The sequence below is a fragment of the Triticum urartu genome, chromosome 7A (assembly GCF_056163025.1).
Source record: "Triticum urartu cultivar PI428250 chromosome 7A, HENAU_Tu73, whole genome shotgun sequence".
NCBI classification, from domain to species: domain Eukaryota; kingdom Viridiplantae; phylum Streptophyta; class Magnoliopsida; order Poales; family Poaceae; genus Triticum; species Triticum urartu.
In genome coordinates this window covers 167,974,170-167,987,997 of record NC_141879.1, presented here as the reverse complement: position 1 = coordinate 167,987,997, position 13,828 = coordinate 167,974,170, and the positions used below count along the sequence as shown (strand labels likewise).

The 13,828-nt window shown below is 46.5% G+C and overlaps 1 protein-coding gene across 1 annotated transcript; it reads right to left on the bottom strand.

The window, feature by feature from the left end:
* Positions 1–6,164: 6,164 nt before the first annotated feature.
* LOC125550270 (putative aquaporin PIP2-7) lies at positions 6,165–7,681 on the bottom strand. Its single transcript, XM_048713230.2, has 4 exons — positions 7,220–7,681; positions 6,828–7,123; positions 6,597–6,737; positions 6,165–6,491 (listed from the first exon to the last, which is right to left on the bottom strand). Exons 1-4 carry the CDS (start codon positions 7,557–7,559, stop codon positions 6,354–6,356), a joined length of 915 nt encoding a protein of 304 aa, XP_048569187.2. The 5' UTR covers positions 7,560–7,681; the 3' UTR covers positions 6,165–6,353.
* Positions 7,682–13,828: the final 6,147 nt, after the last annotated feature.

Sequence of the window (13,828 nt, the reverse complement as noted above, 5' to 3'; positions counted from 1 at the left end):
TTGATCTAATTCTCGGCTTGGACTAGCTTTCGAAGCACAAGGCTCAGCTTGATTGTGCTGCCAGGCAGATTCAATTGACACACTCGTCTGAGGATGTGATCATGTATGCCGCTCGTGATGATACCATTTGACTGTTTTCTCTCAATGAGAAGGGCGAGTTGAATGCCATCTCTCAGATTCCAGTTGTTTGTGAATATCAAGACGTCTTTTCAGAAGAACTTCCAGAAATGCCATCATTTTGAATTGTGAACAATTAAATAACCATGCATCGGAATTAATTAAACTTTATATGCAAAATGCTTAGAATTTTGTGTAGTATCACAATATCTCTTATTTAATTAATGCATAGATTAACATGGTAGCATTACTTTGCATGTAATAACCCTAAAATTGTGTATAGGGCAGAACAGTACCAACCTTAAAATATGCACATGGGGATTTTTTGGAATTGTTGTTTGTTGTTTCCGGCCTCATTTAAATTGCCTAAGATGTGTAATTACTTTTGCCTCACCCCTTGCCATGTTTAATAACATTTAACATTGTTGGGTACATAAACGGGAGAGAACTAAATAATTGATGTGGTGTTCCGTCAATATGCAACTCGTTGCATATTGAGCTCCACTTAACTTGTAGATTTGTTTGTGCACTTTGCCATGCCATGCATATTTAATCGGACATGCATCATACTTGGTTGTGCATCATGCCATGTTTATGTGGTGGTTGTTTACTATGTTGCTTGCTTATTTCCGGGTTGCTTCTCTCGTTAGCTTCGGTTCCGTTCTGAAGTTGTGAGGATTCGTTCGACTACGTCCGTTTGTCTTCTTCATGGACTCGTTCTTCTTTCTTGCGGGATTTCAGGCAAGATGACCATACCCTCGAAATCACTTCTATCTTTGCTTGCTAGTTGTTCGCTCTATCGCTATGTCGCGCTACCTACCACTTGTTATATTATGCCTCCCATATTGCCATGTCAAGCCTCTAACCCACCTTTCCTAGCAAACCGTTGTTTGGCTATGTTACCGCTTTGCTCAACCCCTCTTATAGCGTTGCTAGTTGCAGGTGAAGATGAAGTGTGTTCCATGTTGGAACATGGTTATTGTTGGGATATCATTATTATCTCTTAATTACTTTAATGCATCTATATACTTGGTGAAGGGTGGAAGGCTCGGCCTTATGCTTGGTGTTTTGTTCCACTCTTGCCACCCTAGTTTCCGTCATATCGGTGTTATGTTCCTTGATTTTGCATTCCTTACGCGGTTGGATGTTATGGGAACCCCTTGACAGTTTGCCTTGAATAAAACTCCTCCAGCAAGGCCCAACCTTGGTTTTACCATTTGCCACCTAAGCCTTTTTCCCTTGGGTTCCGCAGACTCAAGGGTCATCTTTATTTTAAACCCCCGGGCCAGTGCTCCTCTGAGTGTTGGTCCAAACTGGGTGATGTCCGGTGCCCCCTGGGCAACCAGGGTTTATGCCAACCCGACGTCTTGCCCATCCGGTGTGCCCTGAGAACGAGATACATGCGACTCCTATCGGGATTTGTCGGCGCATCGGGTGGCTTTGCTGGTCTTGTTTTACCATTGTCGAAATGTCTTGTAACCGGAATTCCGAGTCTGATCGGGTCTTCCTGGGAGAAGGAATATCCTTCGTTGACCGTGAGAGCTTGTGATGGGCTAAGTTAGGGCACCCCTGTAGGGTTTGAACTTTCGAAAGCCGTGCCCACGGTTATGGGCAGATGGGAATTTGTTAATGTCCGGTTGTAGAGAACTTGAACTAAACTTAATTAAAATGAATAAACCGCGTGTGTAGCCGTGATGGTCTCTTTTAGGCGGAGTCCATGAAGAGAACACGGTCTCGTATTATGCTTGAACGTAAGTAGTTTCAGGATCACTTCTTGATCATTTTAGCTTCTCGATCGTGCTACGCTTCTCTTCTCGCTCTCTTTTGCGTAAGTTAGCCATCATATATGCTAGTGTTTGTTGCAGCTCCACCTCACTACCCTTTCCTACCTTTAAGCTTAAATAGTTTTGATCGCGAGGGTGTGAGATTGCTGAGTCCCCGTGACTCACAGATATTTCCAAAACAGATGCAGGTGCCAATGATGCCAGTGCAGGGGACGCAACCGAACTCGAGTGGGAGTTCGACAAGGATTCATGACGTTACTATGTGTCTTTTCCGGATGATTAGTAGAGGAGCCCAGTTGGGGCGATCGGGAATCTAGCATTTGGAGTTGTCTTCTTTTATTTTTGTTCCGTAGTCGGACCTTGATTGTATTCTGGATGATGTATGTTTAAGTTGTATTTGTGTGAAGTGGCGATTGTAAGCCAACTCTTTATCCCATTCTTATTCAGTACATGGGATTGTGTGAAGATTACCCCACTTGTGACTAAACTACCATGCGGTTATGCCTCTAAGTCGTGCCCCGACACGTGGAAGATATAACCGCATTGTGGGTGTTACATGGCACCCACAGGCGCCACGATGCCGGTGTTGGCCATGCCGATAGGGGTTTTCCCCGATCCCAACCCGCACCTCGGGCGCCCTGAAGCCTGCCACCAAACCAACCACCACCGTGCGCCAATGCGGTCATGAGGCCCCCATGCCGTCTCACCACGGCACCGCGAAGTGAGGACAACACGATGAAGAATCAGAGCCGGGACTAGGGCAACAGCACCGTCGGCACGCGGGAAGGCCCCACCTCCACCGTCCGCGACGGTAGCCGTCCGGACGCAATAGCAGGAGCACACCAGGCCCGTGGGCCCACAGACCCGGCCGAGCCCTCGTGGGCCCGTAAAGCTCCCGCCTTCGCGCTGCTGCCGGCACACCATCGGTGCCGCCGCCCCAAATCCGAGCCGCTCCTCCTCCTCACCGCGCCGCAGACAACGAGGCCATGCCCGGGGGCCGGCCCGCTAGGACCCAGATGGGGCCCTAAGGGCCCAGAACTGGCCCGGGGACGCGTCGTCGGCCAACCTGCGCCACTAGGCCGCCCCGTCGCCAAAGGACGGCACCACCACTGCGACGGGCCGCCACCAGGCCGTCGGGTCGCCCGTCAGCTGAAGGGCACCCGCCGCCAGCCCTATCCCCGGGTCAGGAGGAGCGCGCGCGGGTTAAGGAAGGACCCGCCGCCGGCAGCCTGCCCGGCCAGATCCGGGGGCTCCGCCGGCGGTGGCGGGGGGGGGGGCACAGGGGAGTGGGGAGGAGAGAAGAGCGGGGGGAGCCGCCCCGGCCGCCCCCCGGGGAGGCGGCGCGGGCGCGGGGTCGGGGGAGGGACTAAAAACAGACTTTTCGTCAGCTGTCCTACTCATTATGGACTACAAGTGTGGTTCCCCTCACATTATATTGGAAGCCGAGGATACAACATGTTTGAATCCAACAGTAACCACATCCTAGCCGCATACACTACAACAACGAGTCAAAACGTAACCCGACCTGTACACAATAAGTTGTCTTAATGAGACATACATAACATCACTCATGTAGTTTGATCCCTTGTGGGTTTGACACGACCATCACAACCCACTAAGCAGTATAGCTATGTTCGAGAAAAATGAAAAGAATAACAATAATGAGGTGGCCAAACATTTGTGTGGAGGTGATCTTCATTCCACCATGCATAAGTGGTAGTGTCCCACCACGAAATGGTCGGATCGCAATTAAGTTGATGTGTATGTGATATTAAATAAGTAGCATCTCCGTTTCTTTTTAGTCTGCATGTAAAATTTGGTCAAAGTCAAGCATTATAAAGTTTGACTAACTTTATATAAAAAATGTCAACATTCATAATATAAAATTAATATTGTCAGATGCATCATGAAATGTATTTTCATACTATATAGTTTTAGTATTGTAGATGTTCGTATTTTTTGATATAAATTTGGTCAAACTTTGTGTAGTTTGACTTTGACCAAATTTTATACGCGGAGTAAAAATAAACGGAGAGAGTATCTGCCATTAAGCTTCCGGTTGCGAGCATGTTGCGTTGCTGTTTGTAGTATATATATGTTGGCGTGAAGATTAATTATTTGTAGTATATATAAGATCTGAACTCTTGAATAATGTAAAGTTGTTATGGCAAGCGTCCAATCTTCTATAAGTTGGTATCATGAGGGTCTGTCGGATCAATGACCATTTGTGATTTATTTAGACGCAACAACGAAGAAGATTTTTCGCCGATTGTGACACACTTAGGTACAAGTACGAAGATTGGAGTAATTTGAGGCAGTTGACCGATCTACCAAAAAACAAGCAATCACAACATGATGAGACACCAAGTTTTGTTGGCAAGATTTGGCGAACTTGCCTACTCTTCGAGGGGGGGGGGGGGGGGGGGGGGTTATAACCATGGGAACTCCTCCTATTAACACCGCAATATCGGCAGCTCAGGCGTCGATTCACGTGTCATGGGTTACAAGCCCCCCCCCTCCCCCCGCGTTAACCCGACCGGTACACAACATTTGACACAAACTCAGCAAACCACACCACGGTGAATATTCTCCGGCATATTAAATTCGTTTTCCGTGTATTTCGGACTTATCTTTTCTTCTTTAGTAGCCTACCGAGAGCTACCGGCGATCTATCAACCTTCAACATACAAATCTGTCCACAATAATTTAGCTATGTACAATTATGAAGATCTATATATCACATCAGATCTGAAAATTTTATATACAGTCATGATGATCTATCCATCTCTCGTGGTCCATTAATCATAAGAGAATTCACCGGATCTCTGACCACACATTTTGAGCCGACATTTATAAAAAAAAATCCAGGGAAATAATTATATGTGAGATAAAAAGATCGAGCGTTGTTCGAATTGTTTTCGACGCAGCTACGTTGGACACCGTGCTAGTAGTTTAGAAGAGTTTTACATAGTGAAATCAACGATGAACCAGAGTATCCAAGGTTTATGTCTACTCTCCCATGAGATGGAGTATACATATATACTTTGTTACGAAAATATGGACCGAATACGTAACGTACGAGTTATTGAGAAGAGCCGTACATGGTGGTTGCAGAATGGAGCAGCAGCTTCCCGGGTTGTGCGTGCACGGACGACATGTGGGAGACCAGTGTCGATGAAAATTCTTGTTGGGAAAACACTCTCAATATTAATGGAATTGGTTGCATATTTATTGTGTTCCGGATCATTAGCAAAAAATCGTCTGCATGTTTGTCTTCGAATTTAAGCATTGGCTGTGACACCAGAGCGCATACAGATATACTCCAAGTTTAAAACAAAATGAAGGGTGGATGCAAGGGTAGAGAGGCTTTCAACGTCCAGATGGTGGATCAACCTTCAAAGTCTAGCGGGTAAAATATTTTTGCTTCGGTATACATCATGTTATGAGTTTTGCTTCGGCATACACCCCATAAAAGTGGCATGAATCTTGTGTTATTTACTTATTTAGGGTGTGCATAGGTTTTAGTCGACTGAGAATTAACTAAGTCTCAGTCAAATGACATAATATACAAGAAGTAAAGAAAAACTGAATTTTTTTTGTGCGGATCTTAATGTAAAATCTTATGAATATAGCATCGACTGAGGTTCAACTGAGACTTAGTAAGACTTGTTAGGAGACAACCTCGGTCAGCGCTGGAGCGTCCCACGCTCCACGCCACGACCCCCACGTTGGCCACGTACTGGGCTGGCTACGGCCTCTATATGTACTCCCTCTGTATCACTTTGCATAAATGAGAAACCGACTGCATTAGTTTTCATGGTATCAGCTATCGATCCTTCCTCTCCTCGCTCGCCATGACGAACACCAGCGAGCAACCAATCCTCCCTCTCCCCGGCGGACATCCCCCTCCCCAACTCTCCGACGGCCAAACCACTCCTCTCGCTCCTCCTCCCATTCCCGGCGATCACACCTTACCCAGAGTTTTCAAGACTGATTTATTTATTTGTGAAATGAAGACAAGTTTTTTGGCTCGTCTATTAATTAAGGATAGCAAGACAATGTTTTGAAGCGAAAAAAGAACCAAATTTATTATGAAAGGGGACTAGTCCCCCGGTAAGATATCACTCAAATGTTTAGCTCCCGTGATTTTCCAAAGATCAGCATCACTCTTGATGTTTTCAACGATGATTGGAGGTGGCATTGATTTCTTCCGGAAAATCTGGGCATTTCGCTCGTTCCAAATGGACCAATTGATAAGCATCATGACGAACGGCGCACATCAAGACACGCTTATAATTATCCAACGACACTAAGAGCAAGATTCCGTACATTACAGGGCCGAGAGAAGTAAAAAGACTAGAAACCAACCAACAACTTTTCGATCCTCTTTACACCGATGAAAAATACTGTATATGCATGCATGCGTGGCGCATGGCCTCCTCTCCCCGACCTTCAAGCGGTCGAGCCGCTCCTCTTGAGCGAGCCCAGCTTTTCTAGCGACTCCTTCACCACCGCCTCGTCGCGCAGCACGATCTTGTGGTAGAACGCCGCCAGGGCCGCGCCGGTGAAGGGCCCGACCCAGAAGATCCACTGCGGCAGATCAACGGAGCACTTCAATCTCATTGGAGCAAAAGCAATGGCTACAGGAATTGTATACAGTGCGATTTAAATACATGGTGCATGGATCTCACGTACGTGCTGCTTCCAGGTCTTGTGCTGGTTGTACAGCACGGCGGCGCCCAGGCTCCTCGCCGGGTTGATGCCCGTGCCGGTGATCGGGATGGTCGCCAGGTGCACCACGAACACCGCCAGCCCGATCGGCAGCGCCGCCACCAGCTGCGATTAATGACAGATCATCAGATGCCGCCGGCCGTGATCACGGCGAGCTAGCTGAGAGGAGAAGGAGAAGGCGCGCGATGGACGTACGGGGACGAAGGCGTCGCGGGCGGTGCGCTTGGGGTCGGTGGCGGAGAAGACGGTGTAGGCGAGGACGAAGGTGCCGAAGATCTCCGCGCCGAGGGCCGCGCCGAGCGAGTAGCCCCCGGCCACCGCGTTGGCGCCGCCGCCGAAGTCGTCGTAGGGGTGCTTCATGATCCCCTTCACGATGCCCACGCCGACGACGGCGCCGAGGCACTGCGCCGCCACGTACAGCACCGAGCGCACCAGCGTCACCTTCCCGGCGATGAACAGCGCGAACGTCACCGCCGGGTTTATGTGCCCACCTGCATCGATCACGGGAGGCGATGATAATTAATCGCCGCAACAACTTGCGCGTACCTGTATGTATGTGGTCACGGGAGATGTGTATGCGTGCGTGCCTGAGACGCCGCTGGTGGAGTAGACGAGGACGGAGACGGTGGCGCCGAAGGACCAGGCGACGCCGAGGTAGCCGACGCCGGTGCACCGCTCGTCGGCGGCGGAGGACTGGTTCCGGTACCCGATGACGGTGGCGATGCTGACGTAGAGGAGGATGAGGGAGGCGGTGAACTCGCCGATGAGGGCGCGGTAGAGGGACCAGGTGGTCAGCTCGCTCGTGTCCAGCGCCCGGACCGTCGGAGGGTCCCAGTAGGGCACCCTCTGGACGATGATGTCTGTCACCTCTTCGTTGGCGGTGACCACCTCCTCCACCTCCTTGGCCGGCAGGATCGGCGACGGCATGGTCGAGTCGAGCCTCCAAGGCAAGGCAGAGGATTCTTATCTAGCTTGGTTCCTGGGTGCTACGAATTGTCCACGCCATGAGAGCAAGCTTAAATAGGGGTCGCGGTGAAGTGTTTGCACAGCTGCGTGAGGGAGACTGTGCTTGGATACTTGGAGGAGGTTCTCTGCTTGGAATCCACTACGTGTCCGTGAGCTTCTACTGTACAGGTGACCAGATTGCTATGTTCCAGTTACCAATTACGTCGACCGGATCTCCATCCAATGTCCCATACATCGCTCGATTTATTTCTCTTTGTTTATTTTTGACACATCACTAAATACCTGGTCGTCTGGTCCCCAGTTTCAGATCTCACATTTTGCCCCTCCTTTTAAAAAAAAAGCGGAGCAAGACCAGCCTCTGACATTACTCCCCCTATATAGTAGGGGGGGGGGGGGCTCTGAGTCGTCCGATCTGTTCGGACGGCTCGGAGCCGTCAGGTCAGGCAATCCATGATGGGTGGGCCACGGGGGCTCGTTCGGGGCCATCGTCATTGGGTGATGGCCACCACTTCCGTGAAATAGGGTTTGCTGTGTTGTTCCATGCGCGACGGTCCAGCTGGCCCCGCGCCGAGTTGGTTCGGTCGTGTCTCGCTGGTTGAGAGAGCCTCCATACCATCTGTTTTTGGCTGGCGTGCCGCGGAGGTTACCCAGGGCCTTTTCGAGCCGTTCGATCTGTCCGAACAGCTCAGACCCAGACGATCCATGAAGGGGGGGGGGGGGGCGTGGGGGCACGCCCGGGGCCACCGTCATGGGGCAGTGGTTGTCGCCCCAACAAGCAAGGTCTGTCCCGTTCTCCCGCGCGCGACTGCCCAACAGGGCCCGCTTGCCGGCGTGTACACTCTGTGTCAGGTTGGTCTAGTCATAATAGGCGGGGCATGCGTCGCGGTCGCAGTGTCGGCCGAGGCGACCAGGATGCACACGAGCCTGGTCATGTGGTGGCTTCGGTTCATGACGATTTGCTTTGCCCATGCGAGCCAGGCACCGTCTGTTGTGTCGTCTGGCCAGGCGTTGTTCTGTGTGAGCCGGGCTCGCGCGTCCGCATGGTGGTCCCAGCCGATTGTGTGGAGGGTCATTCCGGCTATCTGGTTGTTCACCGTTCGGCTAGTTGGGCTGCCTAGGGGACGTTTGCCCAGGCGTCCTGGCTACCCAGCTCTTTTGTTGAAGCCGTTATGTCGGTTTGCCTTTGTCGTGGCATCGGTGTGTCTTGGGTGTTACAGTCTTTTTCTTGTGTCTTGGGCGTTATAGTTTTTTTTTGCGACGGTTACATTTTTCTATAAGTTTATTGTTTTACGCACAATTCAGACCTAGCGCACTCTCACTGCCCTCTCCCTTCGCTTTGCAGGTCTTGCTCCGGAGGGCCCTTGCCCATTCCCAACGGCGATGTTTTTTTTTCTCGTCTGGATTGATCTATGTCGTCGGTGGGAGAAGGTCCAGCCCGTGGAGGAGGAGGTGGAGGAGTCTAAGCCCATGGAGGACGAGACAGACTATGACAGGCTGATGGAGGAGGAGCCTACGACCGTGCTTGTGTCGGTCGAGCGGCCGCCCGTGTCGGGGTCCAGCATGCTTGGGAACGCGGCCAAATAGATTATCATCGGCGTGACATTAGGAAGTAGGTTGAACAACGCCGCCATTGGGTGTCTAGTTTATTTCATGCCTCCATGTGCAAGGAGATCATGCACAGGGACACGTTCGCAGCGAACCAGACTCATTGTGGAATGTTCAATAGGCATGGTCCGGGAAAACATCGTCTTGTTCAACAACCTTTTCTTCCGAGATTTTGTGAGCAAGATCATCGGCATGGTCTCACGATATGGACCGACTGCTTGCCCGGAACAGGCTGGTGCCATTGCCAATATGCTTGGCCCATTTGCGAATCTCCGTCTTACGTGGTGGTGTAGTATTGCGCCGATTAAATGAGTTTAGTTCTTTTACATGTCTTGTAAGTACTTAAGTGGATGAATTTCCTATGTTTTCCATTGTTGGCGAAAGCTATGGTGGCACAATAAAGACGAGATCGACTACAACTTCGGCAAGAATATTAAGGCGTATGTCACTGGTTGTAATCTCTCATTTGTTTGGGGCTATTTTATCTGTGAGTTCAATTGCTCATTATCTGGTTGTATCTTATGTCCAGGTGATCTCATATAAACCATATACATATTGATTTTTCTAATGCAAGGCTTGTTGCTTCTTCAGTTCTTCTATGAGCTCGAATCACTGGCTTGAATAATTGGTGAGAAGAATGAGCCATGCATGGCATGGTGATGGTGCCTATTCAATTATTTACTCCTTCTGTACCATAATATATGCCATTTTAGCAGCTTAAACTGAACTGTTGATAGTATCAGGATCTGGTCTGAACAACATCTTTAAATTTCTTTATGTTTCCTAGAGCAGAGATTGGTTAATTTTTTGGTTTTTGATTTACCTGTATTTATACATATTTTAAGGTTTCAGCTAAAAAAACTGCTAAAACAGCATATATTATGGGAGTAGGTTAGAAACTAGTGTAGTGAGATGCATGTCTGTGACGCTTTGTGCAAAATTGACGTGCAAGGGTCTGTTTATAGTACGGGGAGCTCCTCCTTTTGGGATACAAAGGAGGGAGATTCCAAAGAGTGATGCTTGTTTGGGTATGCAAGTATCGTCCGAAAACTGAGCTTTGTGTGATGGAACTCGATTCTGGTTGTTTGCGTTAGATATGAGCGAGCACGATGTCCTTGTTATACTCACTTTATACACCGCACAAGCTATGTATAAGAGAATAAAGTAAGTCTAAGCTGTAGGACTGCCGACTTCCGCAGCAAAAAGAAAGCTGTAGCCAATAGGTATCAGAAATGATATGTATAGCTTGTAATAAGCAATGGTTTCTAGGCAGGCTGAGTAAGACCTCCTCCAAGGTGCTAAGCACGTCAACGAGCTAAGCAACTAAAGTCCCCAATGCAAAGGTGCTTTACTTGTTGTAGCTAAGCATTTTTTACTTAATGATCTAGCAACTAAAGCTATTCATTCATTGGTGGGCTTCTTTCATTTAAGTGTTTTTCCTAGGTTTTCGTGTTTGGCATTGTTTCTTTTTGAGGTCATCACACTCATCTCTCTCATCTTAATTACCTTGCCACATCATCTTTGCTGCCTACATAACAGCCTTAGCACATGTACAAAGTGGAGCACTGGGAGGGGCCTAAACAAAACAAAAAGATCATGTGTGTTCCCTTGGCAAACTTAAGCCTTTTTTTGTGGAAACTTATGCTGTTTTTTTTTGTGGAAACTTATGCTGTCGTTCCAGGAATGGTCTAGCGTCTAAGATCATTTTTTATTTAGGTTTCCGTTTTCATTGTTTCTTTATCTTTTTATATCCCCTTTTTGTGTTTCTTTTAAACTTTCAATACCCTTTAGATTTTTTTCTATTTATTTATTATTTTCTTATTTCACTATTTTCTTGTTTCCGTTTTCACTTTTAATTTTTCTTTTCTAGCTTATTTCTAAAACACATGAAAATTTTATATCTATCTGATGTATATTTTTTAATAAGCAACAGGCATATTTCCATACAGGGTCAATTTTTAATATGTTGAACATTTTACTTCAAATTAGTAAAAAAAATGAGAAGATTAGTAATTTTTTTCTAAATCTCTGATCATCCTTCGTATTTGTCAATATATTTTATATCAGCGTATACTTTTTAAAAATCACGAATATATTTTGACTTCCCAGAGATTTTCAGAGTGCGTAAATATTTATTCAAGTTCACTAACATTTGTAAAACTCGTGAACATTTTATTTAAAATTCAAGAACATTTCTTTGACTTGCCAACAGTTTTACAGTTCGTGAACATTTTTTTATGAGTTCATAATATTTTTTCAAATTCTTGAACATGTTTCGAATCCATGATTTTTATTTAAATTCAAAACAAATTGAGTTCATGAATGTTTTTCAAATTTGCGAACACTTGAGTTTGTGAATATTTTTTTCAAACTCCGTAAGTTTTTACCTAGATTTGTGAACACTTCTTTCTAATCCCCAAACATTTTCAAATTTGTGAACATTTTTACAAATTTTTGAATGAGTTTTAAACTCATTATTTGTTTTTCAAATTCATGAAATATTTCAAAATATTGAAAATTGTTTGAATTTTAAAAATGATAATTCATGATTACCTTTTGATTTTTTAAACACTTTTTGAGTTCCTGAACATTTTTTAATATGATAAAAATTTCCATATTCTCAATTTGTTTTGAATTATGAACATTATTTTAATTCTCTAATATTTTTCATATTCAAGAATATGTTTTCTAGTTTGTGATTTCTTTTATTCTCTAATATTTTTAAATACTAGCACAATGCCCATGCTTTGCTACGAAACTGTAAAATACGAGGAGTTAGGGCATCTCCAACGACAACCTGCAAATATACCCCCACATCCGTCCGCGGACACAGATGCGGGAGGCAGCCATCCAACGCTAGTCGCATACATTTCAAACCGTATTTTAACAAAGCAGACGAAATTCATGCAAACCGGCCGATATTCATTAAAATTCGGATAGAAAATAGCACATAACATGCAAAATAAGTCTAGTACAACAAGGTCTCAAATTCGACTAGATCCCAGATGTCCAACAATTTTTTCATGAACGGATCATATCCTCTCACACATACTTCCACTTCAGCTTCATCCAACAGTGTATGCACGTAAATGACCGTCCCTCTGACATGTGGTACACCACGACGGCACGTGCGGGCTACATATAATGTGTAGACCAACATGGAGTGAATGAATCAATCAAGTTGAGCAAGAGGAAGTTAAACTTACCATCTCCTCCATGTCTGCGTGCAATGGTCACCTTGCCCCGAGCTGACTAACCAAGTTGCAAGACTTGATGACCTGACTTGGATAGCGTGCCAGCGATACGACAACGACCTCACGTTGCGTCGTTGAATGTTGTACATGTTGTAGGGTGTAATGTGCTTTCCTGCGTGAAACTTTTCATGCACTTGCTCCCATAAGGGCGGTCCTTTGGTCCTCCCTATGAAATCCGCGGATACAACCAGCCACGCATTGCACAACAACTCACCCTCCATGGTTGAGTAGCTCACCATCCTATGTACTCTAAAAAACGACATAGCATTTGAAAATAAGCTCAATGACATTTGACCAAACACCTGTCGGCCGGTGTCCGCCATGGAGGTCGTCGACAGGGGCCGGAGTGTACCTTGGTACAAACGGCTCCAGGGCGGAAAACTTTGTCGGAATGGCGAGCGAGCGCGTTGGTGCTGGTTGCGGACGTTCGACAATACCTCTGTGGCGGCCGTAGACGAATAGTAGCGCCGACGAAGGTGAAAGGTGCGGATGCAAAGCAAGGGGAAGAATGAGCGGAGTGGAAGGAAATGGGGTCGGGAGGGAGGGGGTTGCGTTGGTCGGGGGTGTCAAAGTCCTACGTTTCGAGTGTCCGGACCCCGCAAACCTCCCACACTTTTGTCTCCAATTTACAGATCGCGTCCGGACCACCCCGCGGACTGGTACAGATCGGCGTTGGATGGCTTCCGTGGTGCGGGATAGCACGGTCCGAACGGTTGCGGAATGTCTCCGGGTCCGCCTTGAAGATGCCTTAGGTCATTGGCTTAGAAAGTCGTCAAAATATGTTGATGTCATGTGACCTTTCCACGTGATTTATGGTTAAATATAGTGAGAATATTACAAAAGACATTAAAGAATCTTAAGCGTTCATAGTAGGTTCTTTGCAAGACACAACATTTTGAATGTTGAAACATAGGCATTTGTAAGTTGGCTGCACCCAACTAAGTAAAGTAAGTTGACTGCACATAGTAGAAGGGCAAGGTTTACTGTCGGTTTGGAATTACAATTTGTTCACTCTTTTGTTTTGTGATATAGAATTGGAAGAGCTTGATTGAAAAGAGAAACTGAAAATAAGAGTATATTTTTGAGTTGGAGTCACATTTTTGCATTTTTTTTCATTTGTGCATTCTTCAAGAGTTCATCTCACATGAAATTTGTAGCGTATCTGTTTATTTATTTTAGGTCCCTCATATGAGTATAGTGCATTTGTTTATTTATGCCTCTGAAAGGTTGTTAGTACCACATATGTGTAAGGGTGCATTTTTTTTATTGGTGAAGGTTGTTGGTTCAACATATGAACTCACCACCAACTCCAATCTTTATAAGCAGGAAAGATTTGTGTACACTTTTCAATTTCGCCAGCATTTTTCAAAG